This window comes from Dendrobates tinctorius, unplaced genomic scaffold (assembly GCF_039654945.1).
Source record: "Dendrobates tinctorius isolate UK_male_01 unplaced genomic scaffold, ASM3965494v1 ptg000035l, whole genome shotgun sequence".
Classification (NCBI taxonomy): domain Eukaryota; kingdom Metazoa; phylum Chordata; class Amphibia; order Anura; family Dendrobatidae; genus Dendrobates; species Dendrobates tinctorius.
The window spans coordinates 33382759-33409641 of record NW_027361703.1 but is presented as its reverse complement, the minus strand read 5'-3'; the positions used below and the strand labels follow the sequence as shown (position 1 = coordinate 33409641).

The following is a 26883-nucleotide window of genomic DNA, read 5'->3' as shown; positions in this document are numbered from 1 at the left end:
CTGCCATGTTATCTGGGTGTTAACCTTTTCTTAGTGGAGCAATTATTTTCATTTGTTTACCACCTGTTTGGGGAGTATTTTAACTTTTGCAAGACTGCTCATTGTGAAACTGAGGACTAAGAGCACTACACGTGTTCGAAACGCATCCAGTTATCTAGGACATTCCTTCCTCCAGTATACACTGGTTATCAAGCAGCTTATTACCTTTTAATTTGTTTCAATAAAGATTTTGGATTTTATCTCCGGAGGTAGATACCTTCTTTTTTTGCAAGAAGATCTTCGCCAACTCGGGAGCAGAAGGCAGACCAGGCAGAGGGATGAAGTGGGCCATTTTGGAAAAACGATCCACCACCACCAAAATGACGGTACAGCTGGAAGACGGAGGTAGATCCGTGATAAAATCCATGGCGATATGGCTCCAAGGGACCGAAGGTACAGGCAACGGATGCAAGAGACCAGAGGGCAATTGTCTTGGGACTTTGTTTCGGGCGCAGGAGGAGCAAGAAGCGGTGAACTCTAAGACGTCCTGGCGGAGCGAGGGCCACCAATAATGGCGGGAGATGAGGGATAGAGTCTTCTTGGCTCCGGCATGCCCGGTGACTTTAGAGGAGTGTCCCCAACGCAGAACCCTTACTCTGTCATGGTCCAATACCAAGGTCTTGCCAGGTGGTGGATTGACCAGACTTAGAGGAGCTAAGGTGACGATCTTAGCTGGATCGATGATGTGGGCAGGACTCTCCTCTTCATTGGTAGGAAGAAACGACCTCGATAGAGCATCTGCTTTAGTATTCTTATTACCCGGCCGAAAGTGGAGCTCGAAGTCAAAGCATCCAAAGAATAAGGACCATCTGGCTTGCCGAGGGTTGAGCCTTTGAGCAGACTGAACGCAGGCCAAATTCTTGTGGTCGGTAAATATGGTGAAGGGATGGATGGCTCCTTCGAGAAGGTAACGCCATTCCTCTAAAGCCAGTTTTATTGCAAGTAGTTCCTTGTCCCGATGAAATAATTGCGTTCGGGAGGGAAAAAAAAGCCTTTAGAGAAGAATCCACATGTGACAGCCCGAACAGTGGAGGTTCTTTGCAGAAGAACTACTCCTGCTCCAACAGATGATGCGTCGACCTCGAGAATGAAGGGCCTATCGGCATCCGGACGGTGGAGAACAGGTGCTGTAGAGAATTCCTTCTTCATAGTTTGGAAGGCGTGCTCTGCCTCAGGGGACCAGAGGTTGGGATTTGCCCCTTTGCGTACGAGAGCAGAGATAGGCTTGGTTAAGGTGGAGAAATGAGGGATGAATTGCCTATAATAATTGGCAAAGCCGCGAAAGCATTGACTGGCTTTGAGTCCAAGGGGACGAGGCCAGTTAAGGACAGCGGACACTTTCTTGGGATCCATCTTCAGACCAGACTTCGAGACGATGTAACCTAGAAAAGGCAGGGGCGGTTGCTCGAAGACGCATTTCTCCAACTTGGCAAAAAGGTGGTTCTCTCTTAGATGTTGTAAAACTTGCTGTACGTCTCGCTGATGGGTAGAGAGAGCCAGAGAAAAGACAAGGATGTCGTCTAGATAAACCACGACACAAGAGTAGAGGAGATCCCGAAAAATATCGTTGACGAGCTCCTGAAATACTGCTGGTGTGTTACAGAGGCCAAAAGGCATAACAAGGTACTCATAGTGACCATCACAAGTGTTGAACGCGGTCTTCCACTCATCCCCAGCGCGAATTTGGACCAAGTTATAGGCTCCTCGAAGATCAAGTTTGGTAAATATTTGTGCTCCTCTCAGGCGATCAAAGAGTTCGGGGATGAGGGGTAACGGGTACTTGTTCTTTATTGTAATGCTGTTAAAACCTCTGTAGTCGATGCACAGACGGAGCAAGCCGTCCTTCTTTTTGAAAAAAAAAAGCCTGCGCCCACAGGAGAGGAAGACTTTCGTATGAAACCCTTGGCCAAATTCTCTTGAATGTACTCCGACATGGCTTGCGTCTCTGCCGGTGAGAGCGGGTAAACCCTACCCCTCGGAGGGATGGCTCCAGGGATGAGATCGATGGGGCAATCGTAGGATCGGTGTGGCGGGAGGTTCTCGGCTTCCTTCTTGTTAAAGACTTCCGAAAAAGAACTGTAAGCGATGGGCAACCCGGGGGAAATGGAAAGGGAACGGGGACCACCCACGGGACACACCGGCAGCAGACACCTCGCCCCACAGGACTCCCCCAGCGCAAAATATTGCCCTTATGCCAGTCTAAGGTAGGCTCGTGTGCCGGTAACCAGGGAAGGCCAAGAAGAATAGGATGAGAGATGCCCGCTAAGACAAAAAAGGCGATTCTCTCCTTGTGCAAGGCCCCTACCTGGAGTTCTACCTCGTGGGTGACTAGGGTAATGGCCTCTTGAAGGGGTTTGCCGTCCACGGAAGCGAGGATCAGTGGAGTCTCTAAAGTCTTAACCGGGACCGAAAATTTAAGGACCTCCTCGAGCCTAATAAAATTTCCTGCTGCGTCGGAATCCACATACGCTGCCACAGAAAAACGTTTACCACCAGCGTGCAACAGGATGGACAGAGTGAGGGGTAGAGAGATATCAGACACACCTAGGGAGGCCTCTCTTACCTGACCTAGGCGGAGGAGTTATCCGGACGTTCTGGGCAGGCAAGGACCAAATGAGAGGCACTGCCACAGTAGAAACAGAGACCCTGGGTGCGCCTCTCCTCACGGCATTGTCCAGATAGTCTGAGCCAGTCCACTTGCATGGGTTCTGGCACAGAAGCTGAAGCAGATGTCCTGGAATGAGGACAGGGCGGTCCACGGATGGCTGGGGAAGAACGAAGAAGCCTCCTCTCACGAGCACGTTCTTGGAATCGAAGATCGATACGTGTGGCCAGCGAAATCAGATCTTCTAAGGCAGTGGGGGTGTCGCGACCAGCTAACTCATCCTTAATTCGACCCGCGAGACCTCACCAAAAGGCACCTACCAACGCTTCATTGTTCCATCCCAAATCAGAGGACAGCGTACTGACCCACGGTTTGGGACCCCTGGTGAAGGTTAAATAAAGATTCCATGGTAGAGGCCAGGCGACCCGGCTTGTTGAACACTCGACGAAACATCTCAAAAAAGGTACTTAGCTGGTAGACCACAGGATCGTCATGCTCCCAGAGAGGGTTAACCCATGCCAAAGCGTCTCCCTCAAGGTGGGAGACAATAAAAGCCACCTTGGCCCGCTCAGTGGGATACTGCAGAGGCAGGAGTTTAAAGTGGAGGCGGCACTGGTTCAGGAAACCCTGACACAGCTTGGGGTCCCTGTTGTAACGAGGTGGCTTAGCTAGGCGGGGCGGTGCGTGAGGAGCCAAAGCTGGGGCGGGGGATGCGGCGGCCGACTGCAGGGAGAGTAAGCGGTCGTCTACAGAGGCCATATAGCTGAGGATATGGGTCTGGGTATCTCTCTGCTGAACCAGCTCTTGCTGCAGTCCAGCCAATTGGGAGGCATTCCCTGGATCGGAGGCCTGGAGCACGGAGAGACGGGAGTCCATAGACTTCGTGAAAGCCATGATACGGGATTGATTCTCCCGCAAGTAGACTAGCTCTTTCTGAGCCGCAGCGGCTCCAGCGGGGTCCATGGCCTGTTTGTTCTGTTAAGATTCTAGGTAGGAACCCGAGAGTGGACCCTCTGGGTCGTGGCTCCAGAGCCCCCAAGGGCGAGCGGACCAGGTGATGAACACCCTCTATACAGGGAGTGTTAGGGGCAAGCCCAAGGGAGATGGAACCACGACAGCCGGAACCAAAGGGACGACCCAGGGTGTTTACAGGAGAGAAGATCAGAGTGCAGGAGAGCATATGAGAGAGGGTATGGACCCGAGGCAGGAGGAGACAGGCTGTGGGGGCCGGGATGGATCAGGATGAGCAAAGACCAATAGCTGAAATAGAAGGGGGACACAAGGAGATTAGGAGATAATGGACCAAGGGGTACTGGCAGAACACAAGATAAGATGGAAGAGGCAAAATACACAGGAGACAGACAACTACAGAGGCAGCGGTACAGGCGAGGAACAGGCATGGTAGTAATACAGGATGGCTAGCGGAGGAACAGGAGAGGGAGGTAGGGCGAGAGGACGGAGGAGGGAGCGAGAGCAGGGAGACACAGGACGGGGAAGCCAGGCGGGAAACAAGGCAGAAAGCTGACCGCAGCACAGAGGGTGCGCAGGGACCTGAGAGTCGGGCGTGACGCTGCGCAAAGGATGCTTAGCACCACAGAGATTGACAAACAGGCGTCTTATCTGCCAAGACGCCAAGCAGAAATAGTCGGTGGGCGCTGCCATGATGGGGCGGAGCCACTGGGTCACGAGCTCCCAGGATGCCTGGTGGCCGGGGAACAGCGAGCGCGCATGCGCGGACCTCTGACGCGCAGTGACCCTGCAAAGCCAGACGAGGAACGGTGTGAGAGCGGACTGGGAGGGCGCCGGGAGGAGGCGGTCCCCAGGTGAGAGTCTGGGGGTGTAACAGTGTCCATGCTGAAGATAATTGGATCATCGTGGTTATCAGTGGTGGTGCTGTATCATAATTTGCACTATTGGTCTCTAACTGCTCCTCCTTCTCGTACCACTCCTCATTATTTGCATTTGTGCAAGCAGATAATGAATGTATACTTTGATAGATTAAATGATTAAACCTCCTGTATTCGGTTCTAATGGAGCAATTACCATGCTGCCATCTTCAACGCCTTTATAGCGCAGCTGTGACATCAGCAATGTGAGGAGGTAACAATCACGCCAATGCATGTCAGGGCAGGGGTCTGATATGCACTACTCCTCTGTTGCAGTAGTGCCGCTCATGTGTTCTATTGTATTTGTGTCTGCAGGACAGTAGGAATCCAGACAGCAGGAATTGGCATCCTCCCTGTTCTCCAAGCTAGTTACCAGTATAACAGACAGCTTGGAGAGCTAGCAGAGCTCCACTCCAAAGTAGCGCCCCCCGGGAGCCAGTTCAGATTGCCTCCTGAAGTGAAATGCTCATCTGGTCTCATAGCAAAAGTGGCCCAAAGTACAGATACAAATACATTTTGCATTATATCTTTTGAGGATTCATACAAGAGAAGAAGAATATGACACAATTTTACAACATATTGGATTAGCCCAATTCACATGTAGACACACATGTACTGGAAACCATTTTTAATATTTATTTCGTAATAGTGTTAACATTCCATGCAAAACAGTAGTAATAATATCATTAAAGAAGCGCTTAAACAGGTCGGGACAAATCGTTACAATAAAAACAGAGTATATCAATGTAACAATGCAAATACAAGTAACTAGAAAACTGACTCTCTGATCAAATATAAAAATCTACATTTATAAATATAAATTTGGTCCATGGAGTCACAAACAGTATTTACAGTAATGTTAAGTTCCTTACGTCCTTAGCTCGGCGTAGCTTCTTCCTTGAAATGATGTACTATTTACAATCCAATATTAAAACTACTAAATATGAGCATCACCACAACTACATAGTACATGTTTGCTCTGAAAAGGAGCATAGCTATAAATATCGAGAATCAAAAGATTAGAAATGTGCTAGTAATAAACTAATACTGAGTAAATATAAGACAACTCCATTTATAAAACACTGCCAATAACTAGTCAATTAATAATGAGGTGATGGATTACAAATTCTTCCCCAAGGCACACATTATAATTGTGGGCAGTAAGCAAAAGTCATTTACAAAAATAGTGCTGGTAGAAGTTTCAAAGAGATATGTGATGAGCAGTCAGATCGTTCCTAAGATTACACTAAGGATTCCAGGCTTTCTGATGTGTTCCCATCTGGTAGAGCGGATCCATTGCTCTCCATACATGCCACCTGTCCCTCCTGTCGTGTGCTCACCAGACTCAGGATAGCCTTATATAAGAACTGAAACTGCTCCTAGAAAAAGTGTGGAGAGTAAATCATTAACATTGCTGCACATATAATCTACTATTTAATTATGTTACATTTTACAAGTATTAAATATATTGTTAATGGTTTCAAATCAGTGCATGAATAATGTATAAGCAGTAAGTCAACATGTATTCTATACTAAAAGACTCACAAGCCAAAAGATGTGTGTAATTGTGTATCTCTAGCAAGCATGGGGGCAGCAGCAAGTACCCTCCTCCTGCAGACTCTGTGGCTACTTTATTAGATGATTGCCGATGAGTCACCATACACCTCCCTTCTATCTAATGAAACCTTTTACCCTCTCATTGCTTTTCATTATCTTCATCTCTCTTTCTCTTCCTCCTTGAGTGAGAGGTCCTCTATTCATGGTGGAAGAACTGAGCTGCAGGTTTGAGATCTGTTTTAGGAAGAATACAGCTTTTTTATTAGGTAGTCTTCCACACGGTCACCTTACCTTTAGACTATATTCACTCGACCGTATAGCTCCTGTATGTTATGATCTGTATTATGGCTACAAATCTGTGCCCGACTCATGACCCAGACTAACTCTGTGTTATAGCAGCCTGAACGTGGTTGTCCTGACTCCTGACCTGAACTTACAGCTTGAAAAGCCTAGATTGCAGACCGTAAAATGCTGTCACCATATGGTCATGTTAATCTGCAGATTTTCTGATATATGTGTATCATTCTACTATGGAGGGTAATTATTATTACTGCTATATGATTTATTTTCAAAAATATAACGATAAAAGACTAAGATTAACCAACAAGTAACTAGCTAATATGCTTTTGGAGTGTTGAGGAAAACCAACAACCCAGAAGAAACCCACACAAACTCCAAGTAGAGTTTGCCCCGCCTCCTTACTGACTGAAATCCCACAATGTCGGTCCGCTATCTCAGCCTTCTTCTCTGCTCGCTTTCTCAAATTGAACATGGACAAAACAGAATTCATCATCTTTCCCCCATCTCACTCTACCCCTCCATCAGATCTATCCATCAATGTCAATGGCTGCTTTCTTTTCCCAGTCCCACACGCTCGGTGCCTTGGGGTGATCTTCGACTCTGCGCTCTCTTTCAAACCACATATCCAAGCCCTCGCCTCCGCCTGCCACCTCAAACTCAAAAATATTTCCCGGATCCGCTCATTCCTCAACCACAAAACTACAAAAACACTAGTGCACTCTCTTATCATCTCCCGCCTCGACTATTGCAACCTCCTACTCTCTGGCCTCCCCTCTAGCACTCTGGCTCTGCTCCAGTCCATCCTACACTCTGCTGCTTGACTAATCCACCTGTCTCCCCGCTATTCCCCAGCCTCCCCCCATGCCAGGCCCTTCACTGGCTTCCTATTGCTCCAATTCAAAACCCTAACCATGACATACAAAGCCATCCACAACCTGTTTCCTCCATTCATCTGTGACATGGTCTCTAGGTACCTACCCGCACGAAACCTTCGATCATCTCAAGATCTCCTTCTCTACTCCCCCCTCATCTCATCTTCTCACAACCACATACAAGACTTCTCCCGTGCTTCCCCCATACTCTGGAACTCTCTGCCACAACACATCAGACTCTCACCATCAACGGAAGCCTTCAAGAAGAACCTGAAGACCCACCTGTTCCTACAAGCCTACAGCCTGCAATGATCCTTGGTCTACTGAACCACTGCACAACCTGCTCTACCCTCTCCTACTGTATCCTCACCCATCCCTATAGACTGTGAGCCCTTGCGGGCAGGGTCCCCTCTCCTTATGTACTTGTGTGTCCCTTGTCTTACACATGTTTATTATACTTGTCTATATTTCCCCTTTTCACATGTAAAGGCGCCATGGAATAAATGGCGCTATATAAATGCATAATAATAATAATAATAATAATAATAATAATAATAATAATAATAATAATATCCTTACCAGGCCACTGTGCTGCCCATAATTTACACTATACCTAAATGGTAACTATAGTTTTATGAACAAGCAGTGCGACCATAGGCTATTAAAAATATTCAGAATGTAATTACTTTTAAAGAAACTTTTCTCCAAACCACTGGGTCAACAACTATATATACAATGTAGGAACCTGATCCCACCTGCTACAATGGTGAATCGAGGTTACTGGTATAGCCAAACCGGCTATGCCATGTTGTTTCATAACTTGCAAAGAAGGTAAATTTCAGAACTGTTCAACTGTTGTAGAGATAGGTGCAAGGCCTAAATATGGAATCCACACAGATCTAATATCTGTGATGTGTTCTATGGAAATGACATACATAAGTTAGAGGCCAAAAACAATTTAGGTAAAATTATAAGCATACTGAAGTCTGTATGTTACATCTTACTTATATTCACCGTGAGCTGTATATATATAAGTAAAATTGCAATGATGTGCTGAAGGACTGCCACCTCAAAAATAAAAATCACAGATGGATCAATAGCTTTTTACAGACAATGGAAAAAAGTGCCCAATTTTTACAGACTGTCCAATACTGTCAACCTGCAGTGACTCTTGTTGCACCATACCACTGTATGACCAGCTCTACCCTCGCCTACTGTATTCTCACCCATCCCTTGAAGACTGTGAGCCCTCGCGGGCAGGGTCCTCACTCCTCCAGTACCAGTTGGTGTTTTTACGATGTATACCCCTTTTTATATGTAAAGCGCCATGGAATAAATGGCGCTATAATAATAAATAATAATTTCTGGACAAATGAAAACTTTACAAATGAAAAAAATTGCAACTGAATTTGCTGAGGTCTGTCCCAGTTATCGATTGTACAAAGGTTGTGTACTTACTAAATCTGAGAAAATCCCTGGTCGCATCAGATTAATCATCTTGGCCACCTGGTAAACATCTACAGAGTTTTCATTCTCTAGTTGCTGCAGAAGAGTAGACAAAGCGCAGAATGTTCCAGCTGTCACCCCTCCATACCTGAAATAAGGAGAGACACGAAATGCAGACCCAAATGTACAACTTGTTAATATGAATATATGATATGTTACACAGCGGATTTAGTAAAAGTGATGTAGTCTAAAGCGACAGAGAGACTGTGGGCAGTTTATGGAGTATATCACCCTCTGACTGGTATCATCTATTAATAACGAGAAAAATGAACTAGCAATGATTGTTGCTTTACAAGAAGAAACACAGAAATATAGTATTTTTGGACCGTATATTACTTAGTTTATTCATCTAAGCTGCAGTTTAATTAAACTATAACTAATGGTGAATTTATCGTCAGAAAATGGCTGTTTAAATTATGTTTTGAAGGGAAAATATTAAAAAAAAAATAATAGTGAGTTTTTTTTATATTTATGCTATAAGTACTTCCTAAGTACAGAAGTTATACAAGGAATGCATCAGAAAGAGGAAAAGATTTCCTATTTGTTTTTTTATACTTTGGCTAAATTAGACTACAATCATCTTCAGAAGACGATAACTAGACCTTTAAATTACTATCACATGCATAAGTATTTAGGAAACATGGTAAAATTTATACAAGAATATGTCGGACTTACTCATCATGTACAACAATAGGTCCGTCTTTATTAGCTGCTTCTTCTTTGATCAGATTTATAAGCTCAAATGTCTTACTCATTCGACTGTCAGGATTTGGCCACTTTGGACAATGGAAATGTTTCACTTCCAAAACATAGTCATCCTAACAAGAATCATATTTGCAGGGTTTACAAAACAGAAGCTAGATAGATAGATAGATATGGGTGCTTCAGCACAAAATTAGAATATCATCATAAAGTTAATTTATTTCAGTTCTTCAGTACTAAAAGTGAAACTCATATTATATAGAGTCATTACACACAGAGTGATCTATTTCACGTGTTTATTTCTGTTAATGTTGATGATTATGGCTTATAGCCAATGAAAATCCAAAAGTCATTATCTCATTAAATTAGAATACTTTATAACACCAGCTTGAAAAATGATTTTAAAATCCAAAATGTTCTCCTACTGAGATGTATGTTCAGTAAATGCACTCAATCCATAACACCTCAGCAATGCCACAGGCTGATCGCCTCCACGCCACGCCGCATTGATGCAGTAATTGATGCAAAAGGAGCCTGACCAAGAATTGAGTGTATTTGCTGAACATAAATTTCAGTAGGCCAACATTTCGGATTTTAACCCCTTCATTACCCAGCCTATTTTGACCTTAATGACCTGGCCATTTTTTGCAATTCTGACCAGTGTCCCTTTATGAGGTAATAACTCAGGAACGCTTCAACGCATCCTAGCGTGTTTTTTCATGACATATTGGGCTTCATGTTAGTGGTAAATTTAGGTCGATAATTTTTGCGTTTATTTGTGAAAAAAAGGAAATTTGGCAAAAATTTTGAAAATTTCCCAATTTTCACATTTTGAATTTTTATTCTGTTAAACCAGAGAGTTATATGACACAAAATAGTTAATAAATAACATTTCCCACATGTCTACTTTACATCAGCACAATTTTGGAAGCAAAATTTTTTTTTGTTAGGAAGTTATAAGGGTTAAAAGTTGACCAGCGATTTCTCATTTTTACAACAAAATTTACAAAACCATTTTTTTTTAGGGACCACCTCACATTTGAAGTCACTTTGAGGGGTCTATATGGCAGAAAATACCCAAAAGTGACACCATTCTAAAAACTGCACCCCTCAAGCTACTCAAAACTACATTCAAGAAGATTATTAACCCTTCAGGTGCTTCAACAGGAACTAAAGCAACGTGGAAGGAAAAAATGGACATTTTAATTTTTCCAACAAAAATTTTCTTTTAGCATCAGTTTTTTCATTTTCACATGGGTAACAGGATAAAATGGATCCTAAGATTTGTTGGGCAATTTCTCCTGAGTACACCGATACCTCATATGTGGTCATAAACCACTGTTTGGGTGCACGGCAGGGCTCAGAAGGGAAGGAGCGCCATTTGACTTTTTGAATGGAAAATATGCTTGAATATTTAGCGGTTGCCATGTCGCGTTTGGAGAGCCACTGTGTGCCTAAACATTGGAGCTCCCCCACAAGTGACCCCATTTTGGAAACTAGACCCTCCAAGGAACTTATCTAGATGCATAGTGAGCACTTTGAACCCCAAGGTGCTTCACAAATTGATCCGCAAAAAAAAAGTACTTTTTTTTCACAAAAATGTTATTTCGTCTCAGCTTTTTCATTTTCACATGGGCAACAGGATAAAATGGATCCTAAAATTTGTTGGGCAATTTCTCCTGTGTACATCAATACCTCATATGTGGTCATAAACCACTGTTTGGGCGCATGGCAGGGCCCGGAAGGGAAGGAGCAGCATTTGACTTTTTGATTGGAAAATTAGCTCCAATCGTTAGCGGACACCATGTCGCGTTTGGAGAGCCCCTGTGTGCCTAAAAATTGGAGCTCCCCCACAAGTGACCCCATTTTGGAAACTAGACCCCCGAAGGAACTTATCTAGATGTGTGGTGAGCACTTTAAACCCCCAAGTTCTTCACAGAAGTGTAAAACACAGCAGTGAAAATAAAAAATCTTTTTTTTTGCTCAAAAATGATTTTTTAGCCCGCTATTTTTTATTTTCACAACGCTAACAGGAGAAATTGAACCACAAAAGTTGTTGTCCAATTTGTCCTGAGTACACCGATACCCCATATGTGGGGGGAACCACTGTTTGGGAGCATGGGAGAGCTCAGAAGGGAAGGAGCACCATTTTGGAATGCAGACTTTGATGGAATGTTCTGCAGGCGTCATATTGTGTTTGCAGAGCCCCTGATGTGCCTAAACAGTAGAAACCCCCCACAAGTGACCCCATTTTGGAAACTAGACCACCCAAGGAGCTTACCTAGATGTATAATGATCACTCTGAACCCCCAAGTGCTTCACAGAAGTTTATAAACGCAGATCCATGAAAAACAATTTTTTTTTTTTCCTCAAAAATGATTTTTTTAGCCCGCTATTTTTTATTTTCCCAAGGGTAACAGGATAAATTGGACCCCAAAAGTTGTTGTCCAGTTTGTCCTAAGTACGCTGGTACGCCATATGTGGGGGGACCACTGTTTGGGCACACGTTGGGGCTCGGAAGGGAAGTAGGCATTTTGAAATGCAGACTTGATGGAATGGTCTGCGGGCATCATGTTACGTTTGCAGAGCCCCTGATGTACCTAAACGGTGGAAAGCCCCCACAAGTGACTGCATTTTGGAAACTAGACCACCCAAGGAACTAATCTAGATGTGTGGTGAGCACTTTGAACCCCCAAGTGCTTCACAGAAGTTTATATCGCAGAGCCGTGAAAATAAAAAATAATTTTTTTTCCACAAAAATAATTTTTTTAGCCCCCAATTTTTTATTTTCCCAAGGGTAACAAGAGAAATAAGACCCCCAAAATTGTTGTGCAATTTTTCCTGAGTACGCTGATACCCCATATGTGAGGTAAACCACTGTTTGGGCACACGTCGGGGCTCGAAATGGAGGTAGCACTGTTTAACTTTTTGAACGCAAAATTGGCTGGAATAAATGGTGGCGCCATGTCGCATTTGGAGACCCCGTGATGTGCCTAAACAGTGGAAGCCCCTCAATTCTATCTACAACCCTAACTCCAACACACCCCTAACCCTAATCCCAACCCTTATCATAACCCTAACCACATCCCTAACCCCAACACACCCCTAACCCTAATCCCAACTCTAACCTTAACCACAAGCCTAACCGTAATCCCAACCCCAACCCACCCCTAATCCCAATCCTAACTACAACCCTAACCCTAATCCCAACCCTAATTCCAACCCTAACCCTAATTCCAACCCTAATCCCAACCCTAACCCTAATTCCAACCCTAACCCTATTTCTAACCCTATTTCTAATCCTAACCCTAATTCTAACCTTAACCCTATTTCTAATCCTAACCCTAACTCTATTTCTAACCCTAATTCCAACCCTATCCCTAACCCTAAAGGAAAAATAAAAATATTTTCTTTATTTTATTAATTGTCACTACATATGGGGGTGATAAGGGGGGCGGTGATTTACTTTTTTTATTATTTTGATCACTGTGAAAGTTTATCATAGTCACCAAAATAAATGAATGAATCTGCAGCATTGCAAATTCGATTAGGCGCACTGCGCATATGCCCGCCATTTTCCAAGATGGCGGCGACCATGATCCGGGATGGTGGGACACCGGGACGGCCAGAGGGAGTTCGGAGGCACCGTGGAGGGTGAGAGGGGGTGATCGGAGGGTGGGGGGGAGCGGAGGGAAGGCGGGGGGAACAGATTATGACGGCGGCCACCGATCGATGCCGTCAGTCGGTGGCGCCAGCCGATCGGTGCCGTCAGTCGGTGTGGGGGGGGGGGTCGGGTCTCGGTCTCCAGCCATGGCCGATGCTATTTCAGCATCGGCCATGGTTGGATTGTAATATTTCACCAAATTTCATTGGTGAAATATTACAATTGCTCTGATTGGCTGTTTCACTTTTAACAGCCAATCAGAGCGATCGTAGGCACATGGAGGCTATGCTTCAAATAGCCCACTCCGTTTGTAATGACTCTATATATGAGTTTCACTTTTTGTATTGAAGAACTGAAATAAATTAACTTTTTGATCATATTCTAATTTTGTGAGAAGCACCTGTATATAGATAGAGATAGATAGATACATTTTAATCAACTAAAATGTATACCGTATATTAGATAGATAACCTGAATATCTGCACATACCTGTGTAGCTTCTAAAATAAAATCTTGGATAATAAGTTTTTCTTCATTAGAAAGACAAACATGATCTTCTCCAGCCAAAGAGACAGTAAATGTTTCACATGTAATTGGCTCATCTCTGTTTGGCCAATACACAAATTCATCTTCAGCCTGGGCAAGTAATAGTAATAAAAAAAAAAATGAACATAGTGTACAAATAAAAACAACATCATACTTTTCACATAATACAAATAAAATGAAAAAGAGTACTGAAATCCATGTTAACTTCTTCTTGTCAAATGCATTACCAAAATCAGTTAACATAAAATTAGTGATTGCGTTTAGATAGTAAAATCCCTGAACAGTTGACATACTGAGACTTACCATGTTCGGGTTATCAGGAAGCATTACAATTATCTGAGAATTGTGGTCCCAGATCATCCTCCAGAAATCTTTTATGGTGTGTAATAATGGGTGCTGCGTTATGATGAATTCATTACTTTCATGGTAGCCCTGTAGAGAAAATATTGTGCATCAAGTTATTAATGAAGCATATCCAATCTACAGAATAAATATAAGCACAAATACCAGGTATGACTGCTCATACCAGCTTCTTTCCATCAGGTGTTCAGTATTTTTGCTGTAGTAGTTTGCACTATTATTGTTGCAGTCATACTGTAAACTACTAGTAACCAAATGAAATCCCTACAGGCAACGTAATCTGTAACACTAAAAGTGAATATTTTCCATTTAGATACTAAGTCCTTTGACTTTTTACATGAGCAAAATCATTTTATCGTATAACAACGTTCAATATTACAATAGGAAACAATATTTCAAAAACATTTCTGGGAGTGATGGCATGAGAGTCCTAAAATATCATGATTAGAGGCAGATTATCAGTGGCAGAGAAGGAAAATCTCTAACATTGAGGCACGCATTATGCTCTAAAAAGAAAATAATATGATGACATGTAGTTGTGCCTTATAAACTTCCATCTTAAAGCAAACCTGTAACCAGTTTTGGCTGGTTTGAGATACAGTCATCACCTTTCAAGGCTGATATACAGCATTCTATTATGCTGTATATCTGCCCCCAACCCGACCTGCAAGAGAAGAAAAAGAGCTTTTAACATACTCACCTGCGGGGTAGTCCAGTACTAGGGGTGTCGCTGGTCTTGGTCCGTCACTTCCCTTCTTCTTGCGATGCCGTCCTCCTTCTTGGTTTGTGTGGATGATGCGTCCCTACGTTATTCACACAGTCTCCCTGGCATCGCGCTGAATAGGTCAGAATAAAATACTGTAGTGCGCACGTAGGGAAGGTGACCTGACGGACGGACTGACTGGTCAGATTTAAAAAGGCGAAAACAGCTAGGAAAGTGTAGGTGACGTGCAGTACCTTGAACTGACATTACAGGGCAGGGAGGAGTGTGAGCATAGGACTTGACATTAGCTTAGGGCTAAAAAACCGTTGGTCATGGGGGGCGGAGTGACAGGAGGGTTCCAGAAAGTTCCAGTCCCCAGGGGGAGCTCAAGTGATGAGGAGACTGTGACAGTTGCTGCACTGTGAGGAAAACCCAACCAGGGGGACTGAGGAGAAAGGAAGTCAGGGGGTGGTCCTGACACGAAGTACCGCAGTATAGATGAGGATCCGGGTGTGAGACACCGTATTGGACCGACGCTTGACCAGTAACCTTACTGTTGGTGTATAGGCCTAAGGAAGCCGCAGTGACGGAGCTGTCAGAGTGTCACTGAGTAAAAAAAGGGGACGGTACGTAAATATACGTCCCTGGAGAAAGTGTGTCACCCTGTGTTCTGTAACCGGAGCATTGTGAAGGAAAGTGCGGTGTGCTGTGAGGCCGTCTGGCGGACGGCGAGGAAAAGAATAAACTTGGACCTGTTGCACCCGAAACTTGCCTCCAGCTTGTGTCTGTACGTCTCTGCGCGGTATCCAGAGGGACCACCCCCCAGCCCGGCCCACCGACCCTACACTTGGCGTAGTCGGCAGGATCAACGCCGCTAATACAATATCTTCTGCGGCAGGCCTGCCTCTGAGTTGTGGTAATGGACTTGGACTGCACTGTGTGGATTGCAAATACCTGTGGATTACAAATTACCAACCTGTGGATTACAAATTGGGAGTGCTGTGGCATACCTGCGTTGCCTGCAGAGGATCCGGGATGGTACCAGGTCCGGAGCAAGATGGAGGTGCTGCTTCATTGCAGAGGGGAGATCCAGGTGTTTGCCGTTGTCTCCAATGGACTGGGGCCCCCTCCTACGTACCCTTGGGGACGGCGCTATGTACCAGGAGGCCGCCGCTCCCACAGACTGGACCCTGACAAGTGGGTGGAAAGGCCTGCGGTCGCCCCACCCAGCAGAGGGAGTGGCACAGAGGAAAAGATTGTCTGCGGCTGTTTGGCGCCATTCGAATGCTGCCCACTGGACGGGATGCGACGCTGCGGTTGTAGAGGCATCGGCCACCTGGAGTGGCGATGGCGGCGGGAGATCGAGCTCCTCCAGAAGATCTGTACCTCGGAGTCATGAACAGCCAGTCTGGTCTCGGGTGGAGGAGCGGAGCCATGGCGGATCCCACTGGAGCGGCCGCCCAAGATATCAGCAGAAAGCCCCTCCGCAGAACCTCTGGGCCTGGAGGCCAGCCTCACCAGTTGGTGGAGTGAAGAGTGGAGACTGCAGGAGCAGCCACGGGAAGATGTGACGGAGACAGCGACGCCAGGGAAGGTGAGAGCTCCCCGTCTCTGCCCGTGGCTCCGCAAGCGGCCCCCACGACTCAGCCGCAGCACATGGCCTCCTGTGATTCCGAAAGGCTGGCCAAGGAAGACTCCACTGTCTATGCGAAGCTGAGTGGGCCCTCCACCCCCAGCCCCGAGCCACCACGCCCGGTGACGCCACGCCTGGTGTTGCCGGTGCGGAGCCTGTTGCCAGAAGACGCTGTTGTGCCCCCCTGCAAGGGGTGACATCCTCCCTGAAACCTGCTGTTACTCCAGTTATGCCGGCTCCGGCTGAAGCTCCGGATGCAGCCCACCCTGCGGCCACGGTTATGCCGGCATTGGAACTGGCTGTGGCCTATTTGTCAGGCCCTGTGGCCCAACATCCGGAAAACCTGTCTGCCCCTATCCGCCACCCGGCCCCCGTGGCTGCTGGGCCACAGACATCACCAGCCGCCTCTGCCCTGTTTTTGTCCCCGGCTAAGTCCCGCCCACCGGACCCTCCGTTTGGGTGGCAGAAATGATAAAAAAGAAGAAAGCCAGGGAGCAGGAAGTATGGAACCTGCTTCATGCAAAGGGGGAGGCTGGCATGGCGGCGACATGACCTATGGGACGGCTCGTGTATACGAATATACCCAGGGGGTATGGGTTCATACGCGATCTGGCTACCGGCCAGAAGGTTTATATTAATGTGGCCTCTATTCGTCACGGCCGGGCTCTATACAAGGGGGACTTGGTGTCGTACTACAAAGAGTACTGTCCCCGCGGCTACTACGCGGTAGCTGTGATTGCTGAATCCAAAGGTCACGAGCCCCCCCGTAGAAAGAACTCACAGGACACTCCTTACATCCTGGGAGCTCCACGGCTGTGGGGCCCCTCGCTGCCGGCCACTAGGAGGTGGCTTGAACTTTCAAAATTTCGTTGCACCGTTGTGCAAATCACAAGGAAAGTTTGCATCCAAGTTAATGAAAAAAAAAAAGTTTAATATAAAAGTTGAGGTTTTGTTTGTATTAAGCCTGGCAAAGTGGGGAGGTAATGAGAGAGGAAGTGTCCATGTTAAAGGAAGGGGGAGAAGAAAATCTGTTATGTTTATTATATGCTGGTTTTAAAAAGCAATAGAAAAAATGTAAGAAAACGGGGTACTTGTGATATTATAGAGTTGTTTTGATGTATGATATGCACAAGAAGATGCGACAGGTCTGGGTAAGGGAAGGTCTGTTTGACCAAAGGAAGCGTGAGACCAAAGGGGTCTAGGAGTTGAGAGGGTCTGGGAGACCGGGACGCCGACCATGACTGGTAACTAAGAGAAAGACAAAGAGATGGAAGATGTGAAGCAGACATTAGTCCCAGGTCAGGTCCCAGACATCACGGACACCCCAGGAAGAGGAAGACGGGCACCGGCGATGATCTGGTAGGTGTAAGGCCTCGATCATGGCGTACCGGATTGTGAAAAGTGACAGAAGGGAAGAGTAGAAGAGTAAGATTGTCGGGGCGACAATAGACAAAGGAAGGGGGAGTTTAGGGAAGGTGACCTGACGGACGGACTGACTGGTCAGATTTAAAAAGGGAAAACAGTTAGTAAAGTGTAGGTGACGTGCAGTACCTTGAACTGACATTAGATGGCAGGGAGGAGTGTGAGCATAGGACTTGACATCAGCTTAGGGCTAAGAAACCGTTGGTCATGGGGGGGCGGAGTTATAGGGAATTGGTAAAGCTATAAATTTGACAGGAGGGTTCCAGAAAGTTCCAGTCCCCAGGGGGAGCTCAAGTGACGAGGAGACTGTGACAGTTGCTGCACTGTGAGGAAAACCCAACCAGGGGGACTGAGGAGAAAGGAAGTCAGGGGGGTGGTCCTGACACGAAGTACCGCAGTATAGACGAGGCTCCGGGTGTGAGACACCGTATTGGAGCGAAGCTTGACCAGTAACCTTACTGTTGGTGTATAGGCCTATGGCAGCCGCAGTGACGGAGCTGTCAGAGTGTCACTGCGTAAAAAAAGGGGACGGTACACAAATATACGTCCCTGGAGAAAGTGTGTCACCCTGTGTTCTGTAATCGGAGCATTGTGAAGGAAAGTGCGGCGTGCAGTGAGGCCGTCTGGCGGACGGCGAGGAAAAGAATAAACTTGGACCTGTTGCACCTGAAACTTGCCTCCAGCTTGTGTCTGTACGTCTCTGCGCGGTATCCAGAGGGACCACCCCCCAGCCCGGCCCACCGACCCTACACGCACGCACTGGGAAAGGTCAAGGAGCCCCGGCGCATGCGCACCGGAGTACTGTGCAGGAGCGCAATGCTGGGGAGACTGCGTGGAAGATATAGGGACACATCATTCAAATGAAGCAAGGAGGGCGGCCATCGTAAGAAGACTGTATTAGCCGGACTAAGACACGCCCCTTGGACCGGACAGGCGAGTATAATAAAAGGTCTTCTCTTTCAGGTCAGGTTGGGGGCAGATATACAACATCATAGAATGCTATACATCAGGCCTGAAAGGTGATGGCCTTGGCCTAGTGACAGGTAATTAGGTACATACTGGAGACACACCATCAACACAACGATTGAAGTAAGAGGAGAACTGAGGTCAGTAATCTTGGAAAATCCACACAATAAGAACTTGGTCCACCAGCAGTATATTAATAATTTAATAAGTGTGGAGTGTATCATCTCATTTACTTTAGATAATATCTAATGAAAGTGATCTTTTGTTAATGCTAGTGGACATGGTAGAAGTATGTCAATTTGGATAATTGTATGTGCATGTTGTATACCTTACCACGGTGTTATTATTGTATCATCTCATTGCTTACACTGGCAGAAGAAAGGTGATTTACCAAAGTATATACAGTCAAGGCCAGAAGTTTTGAGACTGATACAAATTTTGGTTTTCACAAAACTTGCTGCTTCAATGTTTTTAGATCTTTTAGTTGAATGTTTCTATAGTTACTGAAGTACAATTCTAAGCATTTCATAAGTTTTTTTAGACTTTAATTGACAAATACATCAACTTTATGCAAAGACTCAATACTTACAGAGGTGACCTTTATATAGCTTCTGGGCCAAATACTAACTGATGGCAACTCATTCTTGCCTAATCTGTAATTGGAGCTTAACAATTTCTGAGTTAAGAGTTAACCCCTATCTTGGAATGTAACTGACTCACTCTTGGTCAGGGTTTGTGGAGCTCTGTGTACACCTGCTGTATACTATACTATAAACTTACATTGAAGGAGAATGAAAACAAATAGATAAAACAATTCAATTGCAAACTTATTTTAATGATCTTTCACTAAATTCCCAAATCCTAAAGGTTATACTGTAAAGATGTCACAATTATTCATAATGGGTAAATAAAGAAAAGAATGTTAATACCATCACAATGAAGGTCATTAGTTCTCATTTATCACTGGCTTTAAAGGTGCAAAGTACTTCATGGTGGAGAACATACAGGTTGAGTAATATGGCTGTGATATAATTAACACAACGAGTCAGATATTTCAGCATAACTAAATAGTGATGCTGCTTTACTGCTAGGAATCCCACATTTGACCTTCAATAAACACAACAATGAAGCAGATGTGAATGCTATTCATATGCATCAACAAACCCTTAGCAATTATATTACTGAAAGCAAATGGTTTAACAAGGAATGACACATATAGTATGTCATCAGTCCCTGCAGGCCCTGTATGATAGCTAACATTTAAAGGCGAAATAAGCTAGAACAGTTAATTTCCAGAACATCATGAGCGCTGTGTGTGAAGGGGGCTGGCTAACTGGCCCATTTCAATTATGAAGCCAGCTCTCTTCTCTGTCAAAACATCAACTGTGATGGAGAAGCGGGCTGGCCCTTCTTCACCACAGTTGATACATTCACAGAGAACGGAGTCAGTTTTGTAATTGAAATGGGCTAGTCAACCAGCCCTTTTCATACAAACAACTAATGACATGCTAATACAGAGAACAGTACTGTGCAGGGCCAGACGAGCGATCAGTTAAATCTGGAAAATGCCAGCTGAGTAGATTCAGCAATGGTCCAATGAGATGCCGATACAAAGAATACTCTACTGCACAGATGAGCTGGTTCAGCCATAGCCCATATTGATTGCCACATTGTTAATAGTATTGGTGTCCTCAGGAGGCCATTACTGTTAACAACTGTGGTGGAGCAAAGAACCACCGGCTCCCTGCTATGTCGTTTACTCCAGCAGGAAGCAGGATACTTCTGGCCTGCATCTTGCTGAAGGCAGCACAACTTCATTGCGTTGTGCTGCCTGCATTGACTCCCTGCAATACAAGATAGAAGAGCAGAAGCTGGTGGACAGTGAGAGTTGATTATACATGTGGTTAAAATTGTTAGTACCCCTCGTGCAATGACAGAAAAAACCACAATGAAAGTCAGCCATTGCTTTTCAACCATGCTTCCACAGAATTAAAAAAAAATAAATAAATAAAACTCATGAAATAGGCCTGGACAGAAATGATGGTACCATTAACTTCATATTTGGTTGCACAAGCTTTTGAGGCAATAACTGCAATCAAACGATTCCTGTAACTGTCAATTAGACTTCTGCACCTCTCGACAGGTGTTTTGGCCCACTCCTCAAGAGCAAACTGCTCCAGTTGTCTCATGTTTGAAGGTTGCCTTTTCCAGACAGCATGTTTCAGCTCTTTCCAAAGATACTCAATAGGATTTAGGTCAGGGCTGATAGAAGGCTGCTTCAGAAAAGTCCAATGTTTTCCTCTTAGTCATTTTTGGGTGTTTTTAGCTGTGTGTTTTGGGTCATTATCCTCTTGCAAGACCCATGACCTGAGACGGAGACAAAGCTTTGGGACACTGGGCAGCACATTTCTCTTTAGAATCCCTTGATAGTCTTGTGATTTCATTGTACCCTGCACAGATTCTAGACAACCTGTGCCAGTTGCAGCAAAGCAGCCCCAGAACATAACAGAGCCTCCTCCATGTTTACAGTAGGGACACTATTCTTTTCTTGATAAGCTTCATTTTTTCATCTGTGAACATAGAGCTGATGTGCCTTGCCAAAAAGTTCCATTTTTGTCTCATCTGTCCATAGGACATTCTCCCAGAAGCTTTGTGGCTTGTCAACATGTAGTTTGGAAAATTCCAGTCTGGCTTTTTTATGATTTTTTTTCAACAATGGTGTCCTCCTGGGTCATCTCCCATGAAGTCCACTTCGGCTCATACAGAGACGGATGTTGCGATCTGACACTGATGTTCCTTGAGCTTGAAATTCACTTTTAACCCCTTCACCCCCAAGGGTGGTTTGCACGTTCATGACCGGGCCAATTTTTACAATTCTGACCACTGTACCTTTATGAGGTCATAACTCTGGAACGCATCCATGGATCCCGGTGATTCTGACAAAGTTTTCTCGTGACGTATTGTACTTCATGTTAGTGGTAAAATTTCATTCAAATAACTTGCGTTTATTTGTGAGAAAAACGGAAATTTGGCGAAAATTTTGAAAATTTCGCAATTTTCCAACTTTGAATTTTTATGCCCTTAAATCACAGAGATACGGCACACAAAAAACTTGATAACTAACATTTTCCACATGTTTACTTTACATCAGCACAATTTTGGAACCAAAATTTTTTTTTGTTAGGAAGTTATAAGGGTTAAAAGTTGACTAGCGATTTCTCATTTTTACAACACCATTTTATTTTTAGGACCACATCACATTTGAAGCCACTTTGAGGGGTCTATATGATAGAAAATACCCAAAAGTGACACCATTCTAAAAACTGCACCCCTTAAGGTGCTCAAAACCACATTCAAGAAGTTTATTAACCCTTTAGGTGCGTCACAGGAATTTTTTTGAATATTTAAAAAAAAATGAACATCTAACTTTTTTTCATTAAAAAAATACTTCAGGTTCAATTTTTTTTATTTTACCAAGGGTAACAGGAGAAATTGAACTGCAAAAGTTATTGTGCAATTTGTCCTGAGTACGCAGATACCTGATATGTGGGGGGGGAACGACTGTTTCGGCGCATGGCAGAGCTCAGAATGGAAGGAGCGCCATCTGACTTTTTCAATGCAAAATTGGCTGGAATTCAGATTGGACGCCATGTCACGTTTGGAGAGTCCCTGATGTACCTAAACAGTGGAAACCCCCTACAAGTGACCCCATTTTGGAAACTAGACCCCCCAAGGAACTTATTTAGATATGTGGTGAGAACTTTGAACCCACAAGGGCTTTACAGAAGTTTATAACGTACAGAGGTACAATTAAAAAATCATATTTTTTCCACAAAAATGATCTTTTCACCCCAATTTTTATTTTCCCAAGGGTAACAGGACCCTAAAAGTTATTGTGCAATTTGTCCTGAGTACGCTGATACCCCACATGTGGGGGTAAACCACTATTTGGGCGCATGGCAGAGCTCGGAGGGGAAGCAGCGCCATTTGACGTTTTTGGCTGGAATTGAGATCGGACACCATGTCGCGTTTGGAAAACCCCTGATGTACCAAAACAGTGGAAACCCCCCACAAATGACACCATTTTGGAAACTAGACCCCCTAAGGAACTTATCTAGATGTGTGGTGAGAACTTTGAACCCCCATGGGCTTCACAGAAGTTTATAACATAAAGCCATACAATTAAAAAATCATATTTTTTCCACAAAAATGATCTTTTCACCCTCAATTCTTATTTTTCCAAGGGTAACAGGACCCTTAAAGGTATTGTGCAATTTGTCCTGAGTACGCTGATACCCCACATGTGGGGGTAAACCACTATTTGGGCGCATGGCAGAGCTCGGAAGGGAAGCAGCGCCATTTGACGTTTTTGGCTGGAATTGAGATCGGACACCATGTCGCGTTTGGAAAACTGATGTACCAAAACAGTGGAACCCCCCCACAAATGACACCATTTTGTAAACTAGACCCCCCAAGGAACTTATCTAGATTTTTGGTGAGCACTTTGACCCCCCCAGTGCTTCACAGAAGTTTACAACACCCGGGCGTGAAAATAAAAAATTCGTATTTTTTCCACAAACATGATCTTTTAGTCACCATTTTTTTATTTTCCCAAGGGTACCAGGAGAAATTGGACCCCAAAAGTTGTTGTCCAATTTGTCCTGAGTATGCTGATACCCCATATGTGGGAGAAAACTACTGTATGGGCACACGTCGGGGCTCGGAAGGGAAGTAGTGACGTTTTGGAATGCAGACTTTGATGGAATGGTCTGCGGGTGTCATGTTGCCTTTGTAGAGCCCCTAATGTACCTAAACAATGGAAACCCCCCACAAATGACACTATTTTGTAAACTAGACCCCCCAAGGAACTTATCTAGATGTGTGGTGAGCACTTTGAACCCCCGAGGGCTTCACAGAAGTTTATAATACAAGGGAATGAAAATAAAAAAATCGTATTTTTTCCACAAACATGATCAATTAGTCCCCAATTTTTTTATTTTCCCAAGGGTAACAGGAGAAATTGAACCACAAAAGTTGTTGTCCAATTTGTCCTGAGTACGCTGACACCCCATATGTGGGATAAAACTACTGTATGGACACACGTCAGGGCTCGGAAGGGAAGTAGTGACGTTTTGGAATGCAGACTTTGATGGAATGGTCTGCGGGTGTCATGTTGCCTTTGGAGAGCCCCTAATGTACCTAAACAGTGGAAACCCCCACAAGTGACCCCATTTTGGAAACGAGACCCCCTAAGGAACTTATCTAGATGTGTGGTGAGCGCTTTGAACCCCCAAGGGCTTCACAGAAGTTTATAATGCCCGTGCATGAAAATAAAAAAATCGTATTTTTTCCAGAAACATGATCAATTAGTCCCCAATTTTTTCATTTTCCCAAGGGTAACAGGAGAAATTGGACCCCCAAAAGTTGTTGTCCAATTTGTCCTGAGTACGCTGACACCCCATATGTGGGAGAAAACTACTGTATGGACACACGTCGGGGCTCGGAAGGGAAGCAGTGACGTTTTGGAATGCAGACTTTGATGGAATGGTCTGCGGGTGTCATGTGCGTTTGGAGAGCCCCTGATGTACCTAAACTATTGAAACTCCCCACAAGTGACCCCATTTTGTAAACTAGACCCCCCAAGGAACTTATCTAGATGTGTGGTGAGCACTTTGACCCCCCCAGTGCTTCACAGAAGTTTACAACACCCGGGCGTGAAAATAAAAAATTCGTATTTTTTCCACAAACATGATCTTTTAGTCACCATTTTTTTATTTTCCCAAGGGTACCAGGAGAAATTGGACCCCAAAAGTTGTTGTCCAATTTGTCCTGAGTATGCTGATACCCCATATGTGGGAGAAAACTACTGTATGGGCACACGTCGGGGCTCGGAAGGGAAGTAGTGACGTTTTGGAATGCAGACTTTGATGGAATGGTCTGCGGGTGTCATGTTGCCTTTGGAGAGCCCCTAATGTACCTAAACAATGGAAACCCCCCACAAATGACACCATTTTGTAAACTAGACCCCCCAAGGAACTTATCTAGATGTGTGGTGAGCACTTTGAACCCCCAAGGGCTTCACAGAAGTTTATAATACAAGGGAATGAAAATAAAAAAATCGTATTTTTTCCACAAACATGATCAATTAGTCCCCAATTTTTTTATTTTCCCAAGGGTAACAGGAGAAATTGAACCACAAAAGTTGTTGTCCAATTTGTCCTGAGTACGCTGACACCCCATATGTGGGATAAAACTACTGTATGGACACACGTCAGGGCTCGGAAGGGAAGTAGTGACGTTTTGGAATGCAGACTTTGATGGAATGGTCTGCGGGTGTCATGTTGCCTTTGGAGAGCCCCTAATGTACCTAAACAGTGGAAACCCCCACAAGTGACCCCATTTTGGAAACGAGACCCCCTAAGGAACTTATCTAGATGTGTGGTGAGCGCTTTGAACCCCCAAGGGCTTCACAGAAGTTTATAATGCCCGTGCATGAAAATAAAAAAATCGTATTTTTTCCAGAAACATGATCAATTAGTCCCCAATTTTTTCATTTTCCCAAGGGTAACAGGAGAAATTGGACCCCCAAAAGTTGTTGTCCAATTTGTCCTGAGTACGCTGACACCCCATATGTGGGAGAAAACTACTGTATGGACACACGTCGGGGCTCGGAAGGGAAGCAGTGACGTTTTGGAATGCAGACTTTGATGGAATGGTCTGCGGGTGTCATGTGCGTTTGGAGAGCCCCTGATGTACCTAAACTATTGAAACTCCCCACAAGTGACCCCATTTTGGACACTAGACCCCCCACGGAACTTATCTAGATGTGTGGTGAGCACTTTGAACCCCCAAGTGCTTCACAGAAGTTTATAACACTCGGACGTGAAAATAAAAAAATCATTTTTTTCCACAAAAATGATATTTTTGCCCCCAATTTTTTATTTTCCTAAGGGTAACAGGAGAAATTGGACCCCAAAAATTGTTTTGCAATTTGTCCTGAGTAGGCTGATACCCTACATGTGGGGGTACAACACTGTTTGGGCGCATAGCAGAGCTTGGAAGGGAAGGAGCACCATTTGACTTTTTCAACTCAGAATTGGCTGGAATTGAGATCAGACGCCATGTTGCATTTGGAGAGCCCCTGATGTGCCCAAACAGTGGAAACCCCCAATTCTAACTCCAACCCGAACCCCAACACGCCCCTAGCCCTAACCCTAGCCCTAACCCTAGCCCTAACCCTAACCCTAGCCCTAACCCAACACACCCCTAGCCCTAACCCTAGCCCTAACCCTAATGGAAAAATGGAAATAAATACATTTTTTTAATTTTATTATTTTCCCTAACTAAGGGGGTGATAACAGGGGGTTTGATTTACTATTTATGGCGGTTTTTATGTTTGGCGGCTGTCGCACGCTAAAAGACGCTTTTTATTGTAAAAATAGTTTTTGCATCACCACATATTGAGAGCTAGAATTTTTCCGTATTTTGACCCACCGAGTCATGTGAGGTCTTATTTTTTGCGGGACGAGTTGACGTTTTTATTGGTACCATTTTCGGGCACGTGAAATTTTTTGATTGCTTTTTATTCCGATTTTTGGGACGCAGAATGAACAAAAACCAGCGTTTCATGTATTTCTTTTGGGGGGGTGCGGTAAAATTGATAAAGCGGTTTTATTCTTCGGGTCAGTACGGTTACAGCGATACCTCATTTAGGTCTTTTTTTATGTTTTTGTCGGTTTTATGCAATGAAAACTATTTTATATAAAAAATAATTATTTTTGCATCGCTTTATTCAGCGAGCTATAACTTTTTTATTTTTTCGCTGATGATGCTGTGTGGCAGCTCGTTTTTTGCGGGACAAGATGACGTTTTCAGCGGTACCATGGATATTTATATGCGTCTTTTTGATCGCGCGTTATTACACTTTTTGTTTGGCGGTATGATAATAAATCATTATTTTTTGCTTCGTTTTTTATTTTTATTTTTTAAGGGGTTCGCTAAAGGGGTTAACTAATGGGACAGTTTTATAGGGTGGGTCGTTACGGACGCGGCGATACCTAATATGTGTACTTTTATTGTTTTTTTTTTTATTATTTCCAAAAAATGGATTTATTGGGGGAAT

General features: G+C 44.4%; 1 protein-coding gene across 4 annotated transcripts in view; it reads right to left on the bottom strand.

The window, feature by feature from the left end:
• Window positions 1–5143: 5143 nt before the first annotated feature.
• The window catches only part of PTPRZ1 (protein tyrosine phosphatase receptor type Z1), a 354695-nt gene continuing 332955 nt past the window's right edge, over window positions 5144–26883 (bottom strand). For all 4 annotated transcript variants that reach the window (XM_073573380.1, XM_073573381.1, XM_073573382.1 and 1 more), the window contains 5 exons: window positions 13981–14109; window positions 13621–13767; window positions 9441–9583; window positions 8718–8853; window positions 5144–5909 (listed from right to left, as the gene is read on the bottom strand). In XM_073573380.1, the coding sequence (XP_073429481.1) occupies window positions 5772–5909; window positions 8718–8853; window positions 9441–9583; window positions 13621–13767; window positions 13981–14109 (693 nt within the window). In that variant the 3' untranslated portion in view covers window positions 5144–5771. The remainder of the gene's footprint in view (window positions 5910–8717; window positions 8854–9440; window positions 9584–13620; window positions 13768–13980; window positions 14110–26883) is intronic.